General features: G+C 16.5%; 7 protein-coding genes across 7 annotated transcripts; 4 read left to right on the top strand and 3 right to left on the bottom strand.

Moving 5' to 3' along the window:
- Positions 1-970: 970 nt before the first annotated feature.
- Positions 971-5,593, bottom strand: PRELSG_1132200 (conserved Plasmodium protein, unknown function; the record flags this gene model as incomplete). The annotated part of the gene is made up of 1 exon (XM_028677603.1): positions 971-5,593. One exon carries the CDS (start codon positions 5,591-5,593, stop codon positions 971-973), a length of 4,623 nt encoding a protein of 1,540 aa, XP_028533975.1.
- A 1,688-nt stretch (positions 5,594-7,281) lies between these two features.
- PDXK (pyridoxine kinase, putative) lies at positions 7,282-8,564 on the top strand (the record flags this gene model as incomplete). Its single annotated transcript, XM_028677602.1, has 3 exons — positions 7,282-8,100; positions 8,309-8,354; positions 8,491-8,564. The coding sequence occupies 3 exons, from the start codon at positions 7,282-7,284 to the stop codon at positions 8,562-8,564; spliced, it is 939 nt and encodes a 312-aa protein (XP_028533974.1).
- Positions 8,565-8,975: 411 nt separating this feature from the next.
- On the top strand, positions 8,976-9,665 carry PRELSG_1132000 (conserved Plasmodium protein, unknown function; the record flags this gene model as incomplete). The annotated part of the gene is made up of 2 exons (XM_028677600.1): positions 8,976-9,173; positions 9,426-9,665. 2 exons carry the CDS (start codon positions 8,976-8,978, stop codon positions 9,663-9,665), a joined length of 438 nt encoding a protein of 145 aa, XP_028533973.1.
- Positions 9,666-11,562: 1,897 nt separating this feature from the next.
- NDC80 (kinetochore protein NDC80, putative) lies at positions 11,563-14,145 on the top strand (the record flags this gene model as incomplete). The annotated part of the gene is made up of 5 exons (XM_028677599.1): positions 11,563-13,065; positions 13,352-13,381; positions 13,584-13,706; positions 13,920-13,972; positions 14,079-14,145. The coding sequence occupies 5 exons, from the start codon at positions 11,563-11,565 to the stop codon at positions 14,143-14,145; spliced, it is 1,776 nt and encodes a 591-aa protein (XP_028533972.1).
- Positions 14,146-14,311: 166 nt separating this feature from the next.
- On the bottom strand, positions 14,312-15,094 carry PRELSG_1131800 (conserved Plasmodium protein, unknown function; the record flags this gene model as incomplete). Its single annotated transcript, XM_028677598.1, has 1 exon — positions 14,312-15,094. One exon carries the CDS (start codon positions 15,092-15,094, stop codon positions 14,312-14,314), a length of 783 nt encoding a protein of 260 aa, XP_028533971.1.
- Positions 15,095-16,101: 1,007 nt separating this feature from the next.
- PRELSG_1131700 (conserved Plasmodium protein, unknown function) lies at positions 16,102-19,800 on the top strand (the record flags this gene model as incomplete). The annotated part of the gene is made up of 1 exon (XM_028677597.1): positions 16,102-19,800. The coding sequence occupies one exon, from the start codon at positions 16,102-16,104 to the stop codon at positions 19,798-19,800; it is 3,699 nt and encodes a 1,232-aa protein (XP_028533970.1).
- A 1,517-nt stretch (positions 19,801-21,317) lies between these two features.
- PRELSG_1131600 (hypothetical protein) lies at positions 21,318-23,331 on the bottom strand (the record flags this gene model as incomplete). The annotated part of the gene is made up of 4 exons (XM_028677596.1): positions 21,318-21,431; positions 21,519-21,928; positions 22,252-22,350; positions 22,500-23,331. The coding sequence occupies 4 exons, from the start codon at positions 23,329-23,331 to the stop codon at positions 21,318-21,320; spliced, it is 1,455 nt and encodes a 484-aa protein (XP_028533969.1).
- Between the last annotated feature and the right edge of the window lie 1,473 nt (positions 23,332-24,804).

Raw genomic sequence — 24,804 nt, 5'->3', positions numbered from 1 at the left:
AATTTTTTTTTTTTTTTTTTTTTTTTTTTTTTTTTTTTTTGTATATTATATACTTATATATGAAAAATGCATTTAAAAAAAATACGATGTTTAAAAAAAAAAACTGAAGAAAAAAAAATTTTATGAAAATTTTATCTAAATTTTTACAAACTCTATAAGTTTTAAAAATAAAGAAACATTTTCCTTAAAATATAAGTTGATAAAAATTATAAAATAATAAAAATTTATAATGATACAAAAAAAAAAAAAAAAAAGTAAAAAGTAAAAAATAAAAAATAAAAAATAAAAAATTAAAAAAGGTAAATGGGAAAAAAAAAGCACAAAAAAAAAAAAAAAAATATAATGAAAAAAATAGTTATTTTTAAATAAAAAATCAACTGGAAAAGCGTTAAAGCATTAAAAAAAAATAAACTATTTTCTACTTAATAACAATATATTTAAAAATGAAAATAAAATTATAGGTGTAATAATAATTGCTAGGAATTATTATATTTTTGTAATCTTTAAAATACAAAATATTTGGAAAAAATTGAATTATTAAACAAAAAAAATGAATACACATATATATAATTTATGTATTCTAAAACACTATGTGTATTAAAAAAAGTAGCTCCTTTTTCTACCAACAGAATTATAAATTTTAATTTTTTTTTTTTTTTTTTTTTTAAATAAGCGGATAAGAAATAAAAAAACTAATAGATGTATAAAAATAATTAAACAAATATGAATAAATAAATATATATATATATATATTTATTTATTCATATTTGTTTAATTATTTTTAAAAGCATATCATAGCATATTTTATGATAAATAAAAATATGCACAAAAAGCTCATAATGTTATCAGGTTTACATAAATTTTATCATATATTAGGAATTAATAATATTTTTGTTTCTTTTGTTTTTTCCTCTTTGTAAAAAAAGAAAAAGGGAAAAATATGAGAAATAAAATTATATTTTTAAAAAGTTTAAAGTGGATAAAACAATGTAGGAAATAAAAAGATGCAAAAGCATGTGCTATCATCAAAATTTCCTTTAGTTATAGTACTTTTAACTATATCTTTTGCCAATTTAATAGATTCTTTTTTTGTTATCATGTATTTATGCAATAATAAATTTATATCATTCTTGGAGTTTAAATCAGGTGTAAAAGTATTATATATTTTGTAAATTTTTTGAATTTTTTTATAAATAGATTTATTTTTTATTAATATATTTAATATGAATTGAGGATTAATAAATTCAAATACTCCGTCAGAGGCAATAATTAGCAAATGAAAAAAATTTTTTTTATCAATTCTATATATGTAATTTTTATTTAAATTCGAGTTTTTAATATTTATATAAGGAACGAATTGTTCATTCAAATATAAATTTAATTTTTCTTTTTTATTTTGAGATCCTATAGTATTATCAGTGCTGACATTTTCTCTATGAACTTTGAAAAATTGTTGAATGGATTCTTTATTTTTATATTTTTCTGTATGGTTATCATTTCCTTTTAATTTTTTTGATGAATTCAGATTTTTATCAAAGGTTTTATAATTATGGGAATTCATATTATCATAAGAATTTGTTGAATTTAGTAAATGCCTCATATTAGAAATTTTTATTTTATTATTATGAAATTTTTTTTTCTTATTATTTAAAAGAACAATATTATTGATAGAGTTTATCTTACCATAGCTACTTAAAACATAATTTTTATTACATGTATTACAATTTATACTTTTGTAAATGTAATGAATATTATTAAAGTAATTAATATTATTCATATTATATTTGTATATATTAGGAACATTTGATAAAATATTTAATCCATTATATTTCTTTTTGACATCATAATCACCAATAACTCTTGAAGGATGTAAGCATCCATCTAATCTATTAAATTTTATTAGATCAGATGAAAAGTTTCCTATATTTATCTGTTTTTCTTCATTTAAAATAAAATTATTAATTTTTATTATTTTTTTGTTTAACTCTTTATCTAGTTTGATATACTTTTTTTCTTTTTTTTTTTTTATTCCTTTTTTGTTTTTTATATTATTATCATCACTACTTTCGCTTTGTTTGTTATCACTATCACCACTTTCATTTTTTTTGTTATTACCATTACCATTATTATATATTTCATTATTATTATTATAACTTCTTGTGTTTATGTGGCTACTATTATAATTGCGATCATGTTTAAAATTATTATAATAATATAATTTATACATTCTTAAATATTCTAAATAGTTATTGCAGTTATGTTCAGCATTTAATTCATTATATGATAATGAATTTAAATTAATTACATAAGAATCATAATATGATTTATTTTCTATTTCACTATTAGAATTATCTTTATTCGAACTATTTTTCTCATTAATTGTATTACATTTTTTTTTTTTTTTTTTCTTTATTGGATTCCTTTTATTTTCTTTGTATTCAAATTTATCTAAATCGAAGGTTAACAAAGCACATTTACTATCTCCAATATTACTTACGTAAATATAATTATTTTTTATAAGTATATTTATAATGCAAGAACCACAGCATTTATTTAAATTAAGTTCAACACAAGTTTTGTAATATAACAAGTCTAATAATGGATATAATAATTTAAAAGTAAAATGAATATTAAAAAAAGTATGAATTAAAAGAAAATAAAATATTTTGTGAACATTATGAATTAAAAAAAGAGACGTATGTGAATCACTATGGCCATCGCATATCGTAAATAAATGCATATCAAACTCATTATGTAAATGTTTGATATTTAAGTTTACATTTCTTGGATTGTTAACTTCTAAGTTTTTATTGTTTTCTAAATTTTTTCCATTTTTAGTTTTATTCAAATTTTCATAATACTCTTGAAAAAGTTGTCTTTTCGTATAAACTATATATTTTTTGATTATCGGTTTTATTTTCTCTCTTAAATAAATAAAATTATTTTCTCTCTTTAAATTTAAAAAAAAATTTTCTGTACATGATTTACTCCTATATTTAGTATTAACATATTTTTTCTTTTTTGTTTTTTTCTTTTCATCTTCTATATTTATTGTCTTTTTGTCATTTTCATAACTCTCCAAATCTGAATATGATAATAAGTAATTTTTTGAGGCATTTTCTTTACTTTTTACTCCTTTTTCATAGTTATTTATTTGCAGTTGATTTATAATATAACTTTTCAAATGTTCATTATTTTTTTCCTCATAATTATCGAAGATTTTATGTGCATTTTTTTTCGATAAATTAAGAAGAAATGGATATTTTAAATCATAATTATCCCTACAAAAATTAAATAAATAATCATTGGGTAAATTATCATATTTGTGAAGGTATCTACAAGTTTTACAGTTAATTAAATAATCATTTAAAGTAGATTTTTCTATTATTTTTTCACTTAAAAAAAAATTATTTTTTTTCTTGTTTTTTGTTTGATTTATATACTCGAAATAACTTCCTTTATCTTTATTTATGATTAAAGGATTAATATTATTATTCACACCATCATCATTATTATTAAATTTATTAATGCTACTATTATTATAATTAATATGATTATAACTTCTATTAATATTATTAATAGTACAGTGTTTTTCTTGATGATTTTTATATAAATATTTATTCGAATAATTTAAATAATTATACTCAGCTGAATCACTAGAGTTATTAGTATCATTTAAAAAGTAAAACATTTCATTAATTTTTTTTTTTTTTTTTATATTATCAGAAACATTAAATAAATAATTGAAATATGATATTTCAAATTTTTTTTCTTTATTTATACCTTGACTTTTTTTACACAATTTGCATATAAAATTGAAATCTTGCAATACCTTAATATTTTGATGAGTATAATAAACTTTTTCCTCATTGTTTTCCATTAAGTTGTTATCTTTCCTTATGTTATAATTTACATTATCTAATTCATATTGTATATTCATATCATTAGATTTTCTTTTATTTTCCTTATTTCTTTTATTATTATTATTGAAGTTTTTTTTTGCGAAATTATTATTCTTTTCAGGAAAGAAACAATTATAAATAATATGATAACTGCTTTTTGAATCTTCTTTTAAATTTTCATTTACAGAATATGAAGGTAACGAAAATTTTACATAAACTTTGGGAATTTCTTCATTATAATTATTAATTAAATCATGTTTTATGTTTTTCATATTATTTTCTTTATTCATATATGAATTCATTATATTATAATCACTTTTGTTTTTGTTGGCAAATGATGAGTTTAAGTTAAATATCTCATACAATTCTTCAAAAAAATTATATTTTTTTTTCTTACTCACATAATTAAAAAGATTTTTTATTTCATTTAAAATTTGATATGAACTAAATAATGCATGTGAAGCAGTCTCTTCATTTTCATGATATTTTCCTTTTTTACAATAAAAACCATATGTAAAAGTAAAAGAGTTATTAATGTATTCATTATTTTCTTTTTTGTTTTTTATAAGTTTCATGTATTTATCAATAAACATATATCTACTAGAATTATTAAAATGTTCTTTATTTTTTGAAATAAAACAATTATAGCATAATTTTTTTTCTACTACGTATTCATAATTTGTGTAATTTTTTATATCATTTATTAAAGAGTTCATTATTAAAGATTTATTCATATTTAAACAGCTATTATTATTATTTTTTATATTAATTTGTTGATTACTATTTAAAGATTCTTTATTTTGTATATAGTTATTATTGTTGTTTATTTTATTTGGTAGATAAGACAAAAAATAATGTTCTATATTTTTTTCATTACTCATAGAATACTTATTATCTAAATTTTTATTATATTCAAAATTAAGGAATATGTCAGTTCTCTTAATATTTTCAACATTTAGATTTTCATTGTTTCCTGATTTTTCTGTATTTTTTTTTTTTCTGTTTTCATAAAAAGATTCATATTTATATTCTTCAAAATTATTGTTTTTCATATTTTTATAGAAACTATTTCCAAGTTTTATTTCGTTTTTTATCGTATTTTTTCTATATTTATCAGTTTTATCATTTTTTAACTCTTGTTTACTATTTTCATATTTATCTTTTTGTATATTATTTTTGTTTTTTTTCTTTGTTTCATATTGATTTCTTTCATCCACTGTCTCTTTTTTAATTATTGTGTATTTATCTTTTTCTTTTCGTATGTTATATATAACATTCCCTTCCCATACATTTTGCGAAATATTTCTTGATTTATTTTTTGCTTTATTGAGGGAAGAATAATTTTTAGAAATATTATTTGTGCAATTTTTTATTTCTTCATTTTTAATGTTATTCTCTTTAAATTTTTTCGTTACAATGCCAATATTCTTATCATTTTTTTTTGATTGTCTTTGTATTGAACAGGAAGCATTTCCTTTATCATTTTTCTTTTCTTTTATTTTTACTGTTTCAAATTTTTTATTATCGAAATATTTATCATCCTTTAAAAAATGAATGTAGGAATTATCTTTATTTACTTTTGATGAAAAATCGACATTTTTTATATCATTTTTTTTTAACAAGATATCGAAGCAATTTTCGTATTCACTGTGCAAATCATTTTTCTTATTAGTTAACACTTTTGAAGTCATATCGTTTTTTTATATTTATCTTTTTTTTTTTTAACACATCGATTTTTATAATTTTTTTCTTTATATCTTTTTTTTTTTTATATACTCTTTCTTTATATAATATATACAAAAAAAAAAAAAAAAAAAAAAAGACATTAAATTCATAATTTAGCTTTATTAACCGTATAAATTTTTAATTTATTCTTATACAATTGAGAATATATATATATATATATATAAATTTTGTTAGCTAAAATAATTTAAGCTAAAATTAAAAAAAAAAAAGAAAAAATTTCATGATAGCAAAACACATATTAAAAAATTAATGCTATACTTTTTAAAATTTCATTACTTTTAATTAAATAAAAATGAAATAAAAGAGTAAATATATCAGAATAATTTAAAGTGTTATCGTTATATAAATTGAACTTGATTTTACATTGAAAATAAAAAAAATAAAAAAATTTAATTAAAAATTATATTATGATAATAATTACATGTACTGTAATCTTATATTTTGCTATATTATATATATATATATATATATATATTATATGTCAAAAATAAAATTTAAATGAATTATTTTTATGGAGAATATATAGTTGTAATTAATAATTAAATAAAAATTCAAAGTAAAAAGTTTCTTTTTTACTCAAAAAGTTCAATGCTTTTATTTAAATTAATAATAAAAATTATGTATATTTATAAAAGTAATAAATAAAAAAACTTATAAAAGAATATTTATTATATAAAAAACTATTCTCCATAAGAGTTTAGAAAAAAAAAATCTTAAGTTTTTATTTCATAATATATAAAGAAAACAATTACCACATAAACAAACTAAAAAATTCATATAAATATATAAGAATTAAGTTCACTTGAAAAAAAAAGAATATTAATTTATATAAATTATTATACTTGTAGATAAAGAAAAAAAACTTTTCAAAATTGAAAACTTAAATCATAATAAAACGTTAAAAATATTTCTAAAGAATTTTAACTAAAGACATATACTTTTTATTCTATGCAAAAAAAAGAAAAAAAAAAGAATAACATTCATTCTTTTATAATATTTTATATTATTATGAATTTAAAAATTAATTTTCAATGAAATAATATGTTACCTTTTAAATGCTATCTAATTAATAATAATTTACATGTGTATATATATATAATATAAATCTTGTTCTTAAAATAACTCTTTTTATAAATATATATTGAACTTTTATTTGTTTGATGTTGAATATGTGATTGCATAATTGCAGTTTTGTTTTTCTTTATATTGATAGTGATCAAAGTAATTCACGTACTCATTTCTAAATTAAAAAGTAAAATTAAGTTCAAGAAAAGAACATATATAATTTAATGTTAAATTATGATTTTTTTACTTTTTTTTTCGGTTAATATTAATTTTGTTTAATTCGTTTTATGAAAATTCTCGGGGTATTTATAAAGATTATAGGTATAAAATTTTAAAAATTATGAAAAACGAACAACGAAAAAAAAAAGGATTATAAAAATTTTATGAGTCTTTTTAACTCTTTTTCATTTTAAACAATTTATATCAATGTATTTTAAATAGATTTTTTTATATATTATAAAAAAAAATTTTCTCTGTCATAAATCTTATTTTTTATTTTATTTTGCTTTTTTTTTTTTTTTTATTATTTCCCTTTTTTCCTTCACTTTTTCTTAAAATTGTTACTCAGATGAATGAAGAAAATATTGTTTCAATTCAATCACAAGTATTTGATGGTTTTTGTGGAAATAACGTTGCTAGTTTTGTTCTAAGAAGAAGAGGGCATGTTCCTAAGATATTGAATACTGTTCAATATTATTCTAAATTTAGGCATATTGGTGTAGAAATAAGAAATGAAGAATTAAAAGCTATTTTAAATGAATATACTAAGAGTATAGGAAATTTAGATAATAATAATATATATTTTCTAACAGGATATATTAGGACAAAAGAATGTGCTGAAATAGTTATCAATAATATTTTAGAGTTGAAAAAAAAAAAAAATATATGTGTAAATGAAAAAGCAATAAAAAAGGATAACTATTTAATTGAAAACTTAATAGACTTAAATTTTTTTTGGCTCTGTGATCCTGTAATGGGAGACAATGGAAAATTATATGTTGATAATAATGTAGTTAATGCTTATAAAAGTTTTATTTCCTTTGCTGATATAATAACACCAAACCAATATGAGTTAGAATTATTATGCAATACGAAAATATCTGATGAAAATGATGTTATTAATTCTTTAAAATATTTGTTATATAAAGGAGTAAAAATAGTCATAGTAACTTCTATTAATTATGCTTTTGATAAAGATAATTTATATTTATATATTGGATTTTTAAATGATGAAAATAAACCAGTTTGCTTTAAATATAAGTTTTTAAGATTTGATTTTAATATATGTGGGACTGGTGATTTGTTTTCCTCTTTATTATTATCTTTTATAATCAGGCAAAAAGGAAATATTCTTTTAATTATTTCACAAGTTTTAAATATATTACACGTTAGAATAAAAAAAAAAAATCCAAATGATAAAAATTTATTTTTTATAAAAATAAATACATATATATATATATATATATATTTAATCGTCATCATAAATTAATATATGTCTTAATTTCTTCATAATTTCACTTTAATTAAATATATTACATATATAAAATGTGCTGATTTCTAATTTAACAATAAAATTTTCTTTTAATCTTTTATAGAAAGTTGTAAAAGGCAGTTTAAATTCGGTAGAATTACTTATAATAGGTATAAAAAAAAAATAAAATAAAATAATTTTTTTTTTTCTATGATTTTTGTTATATTTTTTTGTTGCACATTCAGTTGATATATCTTGATTTATTTTATTTTGTTTTATTCGTTTATTATTTTTTTCACTTTATAGAAAATCAAGATATAATAGCGAGTAATGGGCTAAATGGAACTGTAATTAAGGAAGAATGTGTTTTTATTCCTTAATTTTTTTTCTCATTTTTTTTTTTTTTTTTTTGTATAATTACATATATTAAAAATTATGATACAATAATAATAAAATGTGTATACATATTTACATATATAAAATTTAAAAAAAAATCTCAAAAATTATCAATTTTTTTTAATTTTTTAATTAAATTAGTTGAATTATTATATATGATCACATTCATTTTATAACATTTTTTTTTTATTGTAATATATAATTTTTTTTTTCTACTTTAAACGTTTAAATTAATGTATATGAATTATTTTTATAAAAAAAATGAAAAAGAATTTCATTTTATATTTTAAAAAAAAAATATATTTTGAATTTGAAGGCTCCATTAAATATTTTTTTAATATTTTTATTTATTTTTTTTTTTATAAAATACACAAAAAAAAATTATAAGCAAAAAAATGTCATATGGTTGGCTTACAGAAAGCACAATTTTCAAGAAAAAAGAAGAAATAATTGAATTAAGCAAAGATAAATTGTCTGATGAAAATAAAGATAACAAAAAAAATGAAAATAGTATTGATAAATTAAATAATATTGTTAATTCTTATCTTCAAAATATAAAAGAAAAAAAAAAAAATCCTATTGGAAAAAAAAAAGTATTAATAAAATGAATACAAAATAAAAATAATTTAAGATAATTCTATGCCAAATAATATATATATATTAATTTTAAGAGATCAAATACATAGATTAATAATGTATTCATATTTATATTTATATATATAATTATTAAATAAAATAAGTTGCTAATAAATAACAAAAAAAAAAAAAAAAGATATAATTACATATTATCATGTTATATATATATATGTTCCTATTAAATTAATATTTTTTTTTTTTTTGTATAGTTAAGCTATTATGAAAATTTGTATAATGCTAAAAATGATGGAATAGAAAAAAGAAACGAACGAGATAAGAATAATTTAGCCTTGAAAAAGAAAATAAATAAAAAAGAAAAGTACGAGCAACTTAAAAAAAAAGGCTTAAATAACGATAATTGCTTAGTAAACTTTGAATCAAAAAAAGAATTAGAACACGAGTTAGAAGAAATAAGGAAATTAAGAGAAAAAAAGATTAAAAATTTATAACTAATCAAAAAAAAAATTATTTTTTAAAATATATAAATATGTATATATTCAATTTTTCATAATATTATTATTGTTTAGAATATTTGAAAAGTAATAACACAAGTTACTAAAAGAGAATGAGAAAAATATTGAAAAAAATATAGATAATTTTTATGTTTTGTGTGAAATAGAAATATAGCGTTCAATAAAAAATTTTGATCAAGAAAGTAGGAAATAATTATAAAGGAAAATATTAGTAAAATTTTTCTAATGAGAATTATCGTAAAAACTTATTTTCTTAGTTTCCAGGAATCATTTAAAAATGATATAACTAATATTAAAAGAAAAACGAAAAAAATGAAAAAAAAGAAGGATTAATTAATACATATTTTTAGTCATTTTTATTTATATAATGCAAATATATATTTTTTTAAAAGATAAGAAATTTAAATTGTAAAAATATATTTTCTTTTTTAAATTTTCACGTGTACTTTTTTTTTCCTCCCCTCCCCAGTAAATAAGGAAAATTTATAGATGCCTTTAATATTTATTAGTATATATCCAAAGTATAACAAACATAAAAAAGCCATATTTAAAAGTATATGAAATACTAAAGAATATTTCACAAAGAAGTAATTTTTATGGTTGAAAATTATGATACATTTATTTTTTTTTGTAGATGGAGATATAATTAGATGTAATTAATGTACATATTTTTTTATTACTTAATGAGAAAATTAACACATTCTTTAATATTTTTAATTTTTTTTTTTTTTTTGATTCAAAAATTAGATAAGTATATCCGTAAAAGTAGAAAATAGAAGTTCTTAAATTTTCAAAAAAAAGAAGAAAAATAAATAATAAAATAAAATTTTACTCAAAGTCAAAAATTAAAATACTTATTTTTATTTAATTTTAAATGATTTGAATTAGAAAATACTATTTTTGAATGTTGAAAAAAAAAAAAAAAAAGTCTTTTTAATGATAATAATCTTATTACAGATCTCTTTGTTTTACATATATAGTAATAACACTTTCTTTTTTCTATTATTCATTAATTATTATTCTTTTTTTTTTCTTTTTACATTAAAAATTAAATTCAAAAAAAAAAAAAAATAATAATATAAAGGTGCTTTTTTGATTCTTTTAAAAAAAATTTATGTTAAATAAATTTTTTATTCAGTTTTTTTTTATTTAATAAAAAGACAAAAACATTCGTAATACACTATTCATACATTAGTTAAAACATACAAATATATTAAAATAATCAAAATTATAAGTGAACAAAATAAAATATTTAATAAAAATAAAAATCGATAAATAAATTATATAAAGTATTCAATAAAAGTAAATCTTATGTTGTTATTCTTTTTTTTTATAATTTACATACTAAAATGCAATACAAAAAAATTTTATTTAAAGTATTCCATTGAAAATTAAAAAAAATATTATAATAAGTATATTATTCATAATAATTATTTCAATTTTTCGATTTAGTAAATATAATTTTTATTTTCCAAAATATCATATAAATTTAAAAATATTTTATAAACTTAAAAATTAAGAAAAATAATTTTTAAACTCAATTTAAATATGCACATAAAATCAATAAAAAAAAAAGTTTATTCTGAACAGTTCATTTTTTTTTTTTTAAATTGGCTATATAAATATATTTTTTGTATTTTTTAATTAAAATAAAAAATATAATATATAATAAATACAACACTTTTTAAATTAAATTAGAAAACATATTTTTTTGTAATATATATATTTCAATTTTGAATTTGAATTTTTATTTTTAAATATTACTTTATTTTATTTTTTTTTAATAAAAATTAGAATAATATACATATCCGAATAAAGTGTTTAAAAATTTTTTTTTCTTTTTTTTTTCTTATGAAATTATTTTTTTTGCAGAATGAATAATCATTCTGTGTATAATAAGTTTAATTCAACACTTTCTGTGTTTAATAATAATAGTAATTTAAATAACAGTGTGTATGTTTCTGCTGAAAAAAAATCCAAGTCAAGAACATCTTTGAATGCTTTATCATTTTATAAATCCAATGCATCAGTATATATAAAAAAGTCTGATAAAAGTGATAAAAAAGAAAATGTAAAAACATTAATTCGATATCTGGGATGGAAAAATTATGGCGGTAGTATATCTCCAAATTTATTTAAAAACCCAAGTATGACCGATTTAATAAATATATGGAACTTTATATTTAAACATGTTGATCCTTTAATTGAAGTTAATAAGGATAATTATGGAGAAGTAGTATTAAGTTTTTATAAGGATATTGGCTATCCATACACCATATCTAAATCAACTTTAGTAGCACCAACCACTGGTCTTCAATACAACACTCATTTATCTGCTTTGGCGTGGCTGTGTCAATTACTAATATTTGAAGCAGAATGCTTTAATGATATAAATGAAGAAAAAGAAATGAACTTTTCTGATGATATGAATGATGACAGTGAAATAAAAATGGATGAGTTTATTTTACACAGTTATAAATCATATATTAATAGAGAAGAAAGAAATTTGAATGACATGATGAATTCTAAATTAGACAAAGAAATAAATAGACTGGAAAGCAGTATAAATAAAAAAAACGAAGATATTACAGAAAAGAAAAAAAAGATTGAAGAAATAAAAAATCATATGAAAGAAAACGAAGAATTAATTAAGAGAAATAAAGTTTTATGTGAAGAAAATAAAAAAATAAAGTTGTTATATACCAATAGCTTAGAAGAAACCAAAAAATTAGAAAAAGAAATTGAAATGTGTAAAAAATCATATCAAGAAGAAAAAATAAAAACAGAAAAGATATTAGAGGAAATAAATAAAGTTAAAGAAATACTACAAAAACAAACTCTAAATAAGGCTCAATTTTTGCAAATGAACGAAAATATAGATAAAAATAAAGAAAAAATAGAACATATAAAAAATGAAATAAAATGCCTAAATAATGAACATCCTAATTTAAGTGAAAAATTAAATAATAGAAATAATGATTTAAAGAAATTAGCGAAAAATATTAACGAAAAATTAATAGAAATAACGGAAAATATAAATTTATATAAAAATATTTCTATTTCTGAATGGAATAAAATAAATAATATTAACATAAATATCGATTCCTTTACAGTAGATAATATGTTAAATATGAATTGGAAAGATAGAAAAAGTGATATAAAAATATTTATTGAACAAGATGAACAAGAATTAAAAAATTCATTGGATTTAATTGAAGAACATGAAAAACAAATTAAAATTGTTGAAGAAGAAATAGAATATTTAAAAGAATATATTATAGAACAGGAAAATCTAGTAAAAAAATTAAATGAAGATACTAATAATTTTTTAAATGCATCAACAAATAAATATAATCAAATTGTATCTCAAAATCAAGTAATATAATTAACAAAAAAAAAAGAAAAAAAATTTTAAAATGTATATATATATTATAGATTTAATATATTTATTTGTACCTTTATTTTTATGTATTCAATTATTATTATTATCATTTTATATTTTCGATAAGATATAAATTATATAGCTGCTGAAGTTTTTATATTTTTGTACTTATCCCTATATATATATTATTTTATTTTATATATCATGAATTATATATATCACTTATTATAAAACTATAACTGTAATAAATATATGGTTCTAATTTTTATTTTATTTATAGAAAATGTTAGAAGAAGCAAAGGAGAAAAAAGTAAAGCAATATTTTAATATACTTACAATCATGAATTATTTTTTTATGTTATGACATTATAATAATATAGTGTCCTAATATATATATATATATTTTTAATAATAAATTTTTTTTTATATATATATGTATGCTAATTAATATTAATGTAAATTAATAATTATAGAAACATAGTTACATTATGTTCATTTCAATTTTTTATTAGAATGAGGCAAATGAAATACTTAAAGAAGTGTTGGCATCGAAAGAAGAAAAAGAAAATGAACTTAACAAAATCAAAATGGAAAATGAAAAAGTTTTTAAAGAAAAATTAATGATACTTCAAAAAGTAAAAAAATATATTTTTACCTTTTTTAATATTTTTCATTAATTTCAATTTTTCTTTTTATTAATGATTTTAATTATAATATATAATAATTTATTTAGTAGAATATTAAAATATTACAAATATTTATATACTATTATAAAAAAAAAAAAAAAAAAACCTATTAAAAAATATATATTTTTATGTTATTTATGTATTTTTTATTTTTTATAATAGGCATGTGCAATTTTGGTAGAATTAAAGAATTATAGCAAAGCATATATCACAATGTAATTTTAATAATTCTTATATATATATATATATATATGAAAGTTTGATAATTTTTATTTCTTATATATTTATTTAAAATTACGTTATATATTTTTTATTATGTAGTGTTTTAGATGAAAAAAAAAAAGAATTAGAATTATACAAAGATCTTCATAAAAGTATAACTGAATAGAATACAAATGGACAAAAAAAAAAAAAAAAAAAAGGAAAAATTGAATTCATATTAATACTACAAGGTGTTTTTTTTATTTATTACATTTTTTGTAAAAATCAAATTAGTAAAAATTTTATATCTTATTTTTTATTTTTTTATTTATTTATTTTTTTTTTTGATAAAATTATTTAATGTCTATTTGTAAATTTGTTGATATAATTTCATTAATTTGTTCAATAGTTTTAAGAACATTGTTATTATTAGAACTGATTGTGCTTTCTATATTTTTTATTTTTTTTTCAAAATTTTCAATTGAATATTTTTCTGCTTTTTGTTTTTTTTGAACTTTTCTAACATCATCTAACTTTTTAATTTCTATACTCAATTTTTCATACAATTCTTTTCTTTTCCTATCCTCCTTTACTTCTTCAAGCAAACCTTTATATATTATATTTTTTTTTTTAATATTTTTCAATTTTTTTACTTTTACTCTTGTTTGTTTACTTAAAAAAAGGAAGTCTTTTTTTATTGATGATAATTCGGTGTGTAATAAATTTATATTATGCCCAATTCTACTAAAGTAAGAGTAACCATTTAAAAGAGATACATTTTCTTCTAATATTTTATTAATGTTTTCTTCTATTGTGCATATATTATTATCATTATTTGTTTCCTCTCCATTATTACTATTTAATGCATCTTTATTATCAATATTTAATATGTTTTTATCATCATCTTTTGAAATGCTCTTATTTTCTTGATTTTTATTATCATTATTATTTTGTTCGTTTTTATTATTACTATTATTTAAGTTGTTTTCATTGCTATTATCTATTACATTTCTAGGATAATTCAAATTATTTAAATCTTTTAAAAACAATTTAATAGATTTATTTGTACAAATAGAAAAATCTACTTTTGGTTCAAAGAAACTTTGAACACATGATCCAGCATATGCTTCTTCCATCTTATTTTAAAAAAGTATATTTTTTTAATATATACATCAATTTATATATATAAATGAAGAAGTTAATATATTAACAATAAATAATTTAAAAAAATCAATACACAATAAAAAAAATTATTATTTAAATAATTAACATATATATTCTAATTTTTTTCTTTTTTTTTTTTTTGGCTTAAATTATAACTTCAGTAGCATCTAATTTTTACTCAAAATGTTTTATATATTTATAAAAAAGAAAAATGTAAGCACATTACATAAGGTCATTATAATATAATATTAATGGAATTTCTATAAAAAATAAAATAAAAATTTTTATAAATATAAATAAGTTTATTTCTTTTTTTCTTTTCCAATAATTTAAAAAAAAAAATTTTTTGATAATTACAATAAATTATTAAGTTTAAAAACAAAATAAATATTAATTTTAATATGAATATAAAATATATAACTTCACATTATTAAAAACGGAAAATGAAGCACTACTTTTAAATCTACTATTAAGAATCCCAAATGAAAAATTAAAAAAGAACGATATAAAAAAAATTAAAAAATTATATAGAGATCTTAAGAATCACATTTTGTTTTTTTTAAAAAGATTTATAAATCTTTTATTTAATAAAGTGTACATATTTTTATATTTTTTCTTTTTTTTTTTTTTCAATGGCAAAGAATAGATAAATTTAAAAAATATAAAAAGAAAAATTATGTAAATGAAATGAAACAAATGAACAGAAGATAAAATAAAATAAATAAATAAAATAAATAAATAAATAAATAAATAAATAAATAAATAAATAAATAAATAAATAAATAAATAAATAAATAAAATAAACATGTATTGTGCAAACAATAAACATAAATTCATATTTTAAAAAAGAGTTGAAATAATATGAAATACAAAATAGAATTTGTTCTTTAATAATGTAAAAATGAAAAAAAAAACAATGCAAAAAAATATAAAAATTAGAAAAATACAAAAAGAGGAATGAATTGACACATATATAGATATGTATTTTTATTTTTTTTACCTAGTACTTATATATAATGTAATCATTTATTATTTATGCCTAAAACATTGCAAGAAATTATATAAAAAAACACATTTATTTATAAACTATTCTTTAAATAAATATAAGAAACGAGAGGAATTTGTAAAGTATAAAAAATGTAAAGATTCAACATTTATAAGTTCATTAGAGTCTCCCATAGTTGGATTAAAAATTGACGAAAATATAAATAGAAAGATAATAGAAGAAAGGAAAATATCTTTTTTTCATTTCAATTTAAATAATAAAATAAAATTTACATTGAAAAGGGACCTTCTATATAAAAATAAAAATAAACTGAATAATTTTTTGTGTTTGTACTATCTACCTAATGTATCTAAAAGATATTTAAAAATCTTGTTAGAAAATTTTAGTTTAAATGATTTTTATATAAAAGAAAATATCTTATATCATCTAATTTTGAAATACCTATATATAAATTATAGTAAATGCAACGGAAAATTATTAAATCTAATTGATAATAGTAATTACAAATTTATTCTAAATCATGCAAGAAATTTAAAAAAAAATGTAAAAAAAAAAAAAAAAAAAGATAATATTTGCGACAACAAATTAATAGATATTTACTTAAAAACAAGAAAGAAACAAAACATAACATTTTTTGGCATAAACAATTGCAGAAATATAAATAAAGTATATACAAAAATTAAAAGAAATATTACCTATTATGATGTGTTTGATAGATTAATAATTTTAAATTATTTTTATCTCCATTCGCAATATAGATTAATATTACTGTTTTTCAAAAATTATATTTATAAAATTTTAAATAAAAACAATTTATTTATAATAAATTTTGTTAATAAATTAAATGAAAATAATTTCTTAAATAAATATATAATGTGCCAAAATTTAACACGCAATAATTTGTATAGTACTTCATTAAGTAGTAACAAAAAAAAATTCAAATTAAATTTTTTATCGGTTAATACATTTAATTTTATTGACAACTATATTACAGATAATATTTATTTCAATAACAAACATTTTATTAATAATAATATTACTAATAAAAATTATGATATAGATAAAAAGGAATATAATCAATCGAATACTAATTTTTTAGTATATTTAAATATTTTAGATACCTTATTAAAAAAAAGAAACTATTATTTCATAGAACAATTTCTTCAACAGTTTTATACGTATTATTCAAATAATGACATTTTTTACGATTATAAATGGTGTTATTTTTTTTTAACATTATCTCATGCATTGAAAATTTTTTATTTAAAAAAAAAGTATCATGTTGAAAATAACACAAATAAATCTACTAAAGAAAATTATTTTATTAATCACATTAATATATACAACGAAGATCTGTTTAGTAATAAAATTTGTTTTTTCAAATATTTAAAAGAATTAAATGATAAAATAATATCCTATGTAAAACAATTCATTATATGTAATATGCCATACAATGAGAAAGATACATTTAAATTATATTCTGTTTTAATATTATTGCAGTATGTTTTCTTACTTGATTTAAATTTAAGCAATGTTGATTTTATCAATAAGAAATCTATTAATTATTTTACAAATAATTTTTTTGAAAACAATGGGGAAAAGAACAACAATATCGATCTCAAAAAAAAAAAAAAAATAATAAATAAAATCAATGAAAAAAAAAACATATCAGGTGAAGAAGCAATGTTAATGGAAATGGGAAAAGAAACAAAAAATAAATTAACTATAAGCATAAAAAAAAATGATACATTAAATAACGAATTAGTTGATAATAATAGAATTGCTTTTTTAAAAAGGCTTTTAAAAAAAAAAAAATTATTTTCATTTATCATAAAAGGATATAAAGGATTATTAAGAAGATTTTTTGAAACAATTAATGAGACAGTTCTTATTTATAATAACACCTTTGACGAATTATATCTTTTTATATATAACTATATCACTGATTTAGTGGATGCATCATTTAAGGATGGTGAAATACTATTTCAGTTGATAATTAATAAAAGACAAATATTATCCTTATGTAAGATAAATATATGTTTTTTATTTATATTAATTTCAGCATTTGATATGTGTAATTATACTAAAATTGCTGTTGATATTATAGAAAAAAATCAAAAGATCTTAAAAAATGTACGATATAATATAATTAATCTATTATTAGAAAGATTAAAAAATAGAGAAATTTTGCAAAAAGATGAGCACTCCTTTTTATTTGAAAAAATATTATTAGAATATAATAGAATTTATACTATTTATAAACAAATAATTAATTGTTATAATAGAAAAAAAATAAAAATTTTAATTAATAAATTAATGGATAATAAGAAAAATGCAGGAACGTTAAACATTTTTAAAAAAAAAATATTAGTACTAAATTTAAAACAAATATTTTTTATTTTTTATTATTTAAATAATTTGAAATTACATAAAGAAATAATTATATTGTTTAAGCACATTATGAAATCTAAATATTTCAAGAAAAAATTTTTTAGAATATTGAAAAATGGCAAAAAAAATGCATTAAAAAGAAAAAAGGAAAATTATAATTTATCTAAAAAGATTCTTTTTATCTATTATAAATCCAACATGTGCTTAAATAACTTATTTTATTTTTCAGAAGAAACAAAATATATTAAAAATTATCTAAAGTATTTATTTTTTTATTATAATCCTTTATATATATATGATTATTTAATTAAAAAATATTCAAAAAAAAAAACATATAATAAAAATAAAAAGGATACTAACGATAGCATGAAATTTATTGAAATGGAATTAAAAAAAAAAGAAAATATAGAATTTTTTAATTTGAAAAACATTAGAAAAATTAAAAAAAGTAAAATTTTGAAACACTTTTTCATTGAAAAAATATATACTTTAATAAATAAAAAAGAATATACTTTAATTTTTAATGGACTTATGAAATATTTGTACAAAAAAAGAACGAAATTAAATTACAATATGACTAATAAAAATAGTAAAATATCTCAGAATAAAAAAAAATTTTTACATTTGCAATATATATATTTATATTTTTATCTTACTGTACTATGTTATTTAAAATCTTATAAATTGTCGAATATAAACTTTTTAATATTAATGAGAACATTTTTAATTATGAAAGATATTGACATGTTTCATAATTTCTTTATATTGAATAAAAAAAAAGTATGTAAAAGTTATATTTTTATTAATTCTATGTTAAATAATCATCTTTATAATTATAAAAACAGTTTGGATATTTTGGAAAATTTTTTAGGAGTACCTGTGGATGCATGTATTCTGCACAAAAGCGAAATTATTATTTTTAATTTTAATTATAATGAAGTTGTCAAATCATTTGATATGTTTGTTAAAAATAGAAATAATAAAACTAAAATAATTTTCTTTATTGATTATAGAAAAATTTCTTTTTGCTTAATAAATTTGCAATCTTTCTTTAATCTTAACTTTTTAAAAAATGACAAGTTATTAAATTTTTTAAATAAAAAAAAAATAATGTTAAATCGTGATAATATTTTTGAAATTTCTGAATTTGCCATATTTTATGGAAATTGTTTAAAAAAAAAAAAAAAAATTCATGACTTTTTTTCTGATAATTTTAAAATTTTTGAAGTAAACATAAACAAGAATATTAAAGATGCTTTAATTGTTTCTTTGAAAAATTAAAATATATTATATATATATATATATATGTTTGTATATAAAATATTCATTTAATAAATCTTGAAACTCGGAATTTTCCACAAGTTAATAAAATTCCAAAAAATATTATGATTTATATTTTGAATAATTTTTTTCATTTTTTTTTTTTTTTTTCATAAATTATTAGACATATATTAAAAAGGGAAATAATTTTTTATCCAATGTAGAAAATTATTATTTTTAAGAAATTTTTTGTAAAATTTATCTATATCTCTAAAGAAAAGAAAATAATAATATATAAAAATTTATATTTCATATAATATTATACATATAAATATATTTTTTGTAATTTTACTTTTCATATATATTGGAAAGATGTCGAAAATAATTGTAGGAAATATTCTTTTTAAAACTGCAAAATTCAATATTTCTAAAATTGTTATTACATTTAACTGATAAAATAATCGGTTTTAATATTTCATTCATAATTTCATCTAGGTATAATTCAATTTTTTTATTTCCTATATCTTCTAAATCACTTAAGTAATTTTTTATGTTATGGTATTCTTTTAATGAATTATTAAAATTTGGTATATAAGTGGAAAATTTTTCATTTTCATAATATCTTTTTTCTTCATTTTTTTCTATATTATCATTTGAAAAAAAAATATCTTCATTTAAACTTAACGTTTTGTTAAATGGTAAATAGGAAGCTGACTTCACAGAATGATCAAAGCTATAATCACTTAATTCATTTTCTATTATTTTATTAAATGATTTTATTCTTTCTCCATTTTTATGGTTATTAAAAAGCTTTTTTTTTTCATTTTTTTTTATTTCCTTAAAATATTCATATTCCTTACTATGAGGAAAAATATTTTTAACATCTATCAAATTTAATATAGGATTACTACATAAATATATAAAAGAAAAATTTTTCCTGTCTTTTCTTATAATCTTACATTTTTTAATTATATTTTTTGGTATTTCTTTTTTCTTTAATTTTATTCCTATAATATTCATATTTTTCTTTTTCATGTAAAAATAAAAAGAAAAATACTCTATTAAAACAATATTATTTATGTAATAAAAATTATTTTTTTTTCTATAATTTTATTTTGAATAATACCATATTATAAACTAAAAAAGAAGGATATAAACCTAAAATTATGTTTTTCACTTTTTTTTTTTTCTTTTTATTTAGTCTATATAAATATATAAAATCTTTTTCATGTATGCTAATATAAGGTCTAATAAAAAAAAAAAAAAAAGTAAAAATAAATATATGAATAAATATAAGAATAAATAATTAATTGATTTATTAATGATACGTAATAAATAAATATATATCTTTTCTTTAAACCTATAATCACCGTAATAATTTATTGGAGATATTAATGAAATTAAAGCTATAACGAAATTGCTAACTCTATAGAAAAAAAAATTTTAATAAAAAAAATTTAAATATATTATAAGGCTTAGATAAAAATATCTAATAAAAAAACATATAATTTTTTTTATTTCCTTATTTATTCAATATTTTAACTTTGAATATTCTTAGATAGTACACAAATAGGATACCCAAGTAAAATCATTTCAAAAAAAATTAATAAATACTCCTTAAAATAAAATAAATTTTTATAAATATTTGTATTCTATAAAAAAAAAGAAAAAACAATTAATATATATATATATATATATATATATATATATATATATATATATATATATATATTAATTACTTTGAAAGAATTAAAATTATGATCATAATAATTTTCTATATTTAATTTTGTATTTGTCCTTATTATGTTAATATATTTGTCTTTTTTTTCATTATTCAAAGATTTAATTTCAAAAATATTTTCTTGATATTTCTTATTTTTTGAATATATATTATGATTATAATTGGAATTAATAGATTTAATTTCAATGTTCTCATAAAAATTATGATTTTTATAATTTAATTTTATTTCTAATATTTCTTTTGTACTACTACATTTCTTCATGCTTTCATAAAAATTTATTAATATATTGAAGCCAATGTCAAAGTAAGCAGTGCTAAAAAATTTTATAACTTTTTTAAAAAATTCAATATTTAATAATTCGGTTGTTATAATTATACTTTCGTTTTTTAATTCTTTCGTATTTTTATCTATATATTTTCTGAGACAATAAATATACATATAAAAATAATTCATAAAAATATATGAAAAAAAAAAAATTTATAAATAATCTGCATTCTTCATATTTATTTTAATAAAGAACCTATTAAATACATGAACAAATTCGTAATAATATTTATTTACATTATTATACTTAGAAAGTTTATTAAATTGTCTTCTTAATCGAAATAATAATACACATTCTTTATCTTTAATATAAAAAAAAAAAAAATTAAGAAATAAATAAATTGAATTAAAGTAACCATTTAGTTTTTTTTTCTAAAATTGTGAAATTTTTTTTTTTTTTATATACCATTAAATTTAATTAACTTTTTCTTTTTTATATATGGAATAGAATACATCATAATTATTTTCATTTCGTATTTTGAATACTCATCCATCTTTATAAACTCTATTGAAATTTTTTAAAGTTCAAAATTTTTATTATAATTAGTCAAATATTTTAAAAAAAATTGGAAAATTCTGAACTTTGAAAATTTTCATGTTGACTATATATCTATTTTTTTTAATTTAAAAAAAATTTTTTTTTTTTTTTTGTACTATTACCATTAGAACGGGTATTCTCACCTGATAATAAATCAGCATAACCCTTGTTGAAAGTTTCACATTTTGATTTTTCTGAAAAACATAACGAATTTTTTGGCATACTACATTTATCCTCACTTAAATTCGAACTACAGTATATAATTTCTTTTTTATATTTTGTCGATTTTTTCAAATCAATGAATGTATTAGAACTTTGTTTTGCAAACTCATTTTCTTTTTTTTCAAAAATTTTTTCACTTGCATTTTTATTGCCAAATTTCTTCAAAGAATTATCTAAATAGTTATTTGTTAATTTTTTTTTATAAAAAGGGAAAATTTTGTAGCTCTTTTTTGTATAGATTTTATTTGAATCACTAGAAACTTTAGGATTATTTGAATTAAATGAACTTGTAATAATACTTGAATTTTTTAAATTATCTGTCTTGCTTGAATTCTTTGAGTTTGAAAAATTAAAATCTATATTTAGATTATTTTCATTATATAATAATTCACAATCACTTATTAAATTTTGTTTATTGCAAAAATCATAAATATTATCATTTATCTTATTTGATACTTTTTCTTTTTTTTTTTCATATATATCATAAGAGAATGATGAACTAAAATATTTCTTACATTTATTCTTTTTTCTTTTTTTCTTAACCTTATTCAAGTAAACTAGTCTAGTGATATTATAGTTTTTTAAACATTTGAAAGAAAAAAAATAATTTAAATTATGAAAATTTGGATAAATATTTTTCAGTGAATATCCATTAATATCATCAAAATTAACAATCATAATTTTTTTTATTATTCTTTTATTTATTTCATTTACATTTTTATTCATCATTTTTTTTTTATAATATACACTATTAATTTTTTTTTTAATCTCTTTAATATATAAGTAAAAACATTTTAAAAAATATATATATAGGAAAATTGGAAATTTTTATTATATGACAACAAAAAAAAAAAAAATAATAGAAAATGAAGTTTATTTTTAATTTATTATGTTTCCTTTATATTTATACTTAATGAAAAAAATAATTTTTTTTTATATTATTATTTTTATTATGTTGATACTATCTATGATTTTATTAAAAAAAAGAATTAAAATATAAAATTTTATAATACTAGACAAGGTGTTTTATTAACGCACTTTTTTTTTTTAATTCAAAAAAAAAAAAGGAAATAAGGGACATTAATTTTTTTTCCTTTATTTGAAATAATTTAAATTTTCTTTTAATTATTATATTGCATTTATTTTCTTTTATTTAAAAAATAGTTATTTTAAAATAAAAGACATTTTATAATTTAAGTAAAAATAAAAAATGAATAATTTATATCAATGAAAAAAAAGAAAAATTTTAGTGAGATATAGAAATGACACATGTAGATGCATGCATAATCACTAAAAGGAAATCAATTTTTAAATATAATGTATAAAATAAAAATAAAAGACTGATACATCTATTTTCTTTTTTTTTTTTTTGTATTTTGTTGCATGAAGTATGGGGGTATTTATTTGAATCTATGCATGTATTAAAAGAAAAAGATGTGTTGAAGACAATCAGCTAGTTTTAAAAGATTTGATAAATAAAACAAACATTTTTTGTAAAAAATAAAACGTAAAAAAAAAAAATTAAATAATTTAAATAATTTTTTTAAAAACATTTTTAATACTTCTTTTAAAAAAATATTCATTCAAATATTTTAATTATTTTGTAAAATATTAAAATTTTTATAAAAAAAATGTGAATATTTATTTTTTTGAAATCTTATAGTAAGGATTTTAATTTTTAATTTATGAGAAAGTTTTATCATGGAAATTTATAGGTTAGTTCTGTTTTAAATGATATTAAATTCTGATTATTCAAAATTATTAAAATAACTTTTTCTATAATTTTTTTTCCTTTATTTTTTTTGTAATTATTTTTCTTTTCTTTTTTTTTTTTTTAATTGTTTATACTCTCAAATTTTTATTATTTTAAAATTTTTTATTTTATTGTTCCAATTTCTTTTAAATTATGACCTTGGACAAATGTATAATTATGACTTGAAGTAGAGAATTGTATTTCCTCCTTTTTATATTAAACATATTATACTTGTATTTACCTACATATATTTAACTAAATAATGAAAAAAATAAAGAATAATTAGAACAAATATAGATCAATTAAATTTAATTATATTTTTGAATAATTATTATTTATTTTTTACGTACTCATAATTTAAGTATATATCTTTTTATATACTATTGATAGAATATTTAATTATACCATTATATATACATTTATGTTCTTTTCATTTTTTGATGACA

Source organism: Plasmodium relictum (assembly GCF_900005765.1).
Source record: "Plasmodium relictum strain SGS1 genome assembly, chromosome: 11".
NCBI lineage: Eukaryota > Apicomplexa > Aconoidasida > Haemosporida > Plasmodiidae > Plasmodium > Plasmodium relictum.
The sequence above is the reverse complement of the archived record's forward strand: the minus strand, read 5'-3'. Positions and strand labels throughout refer to the sequence as shown.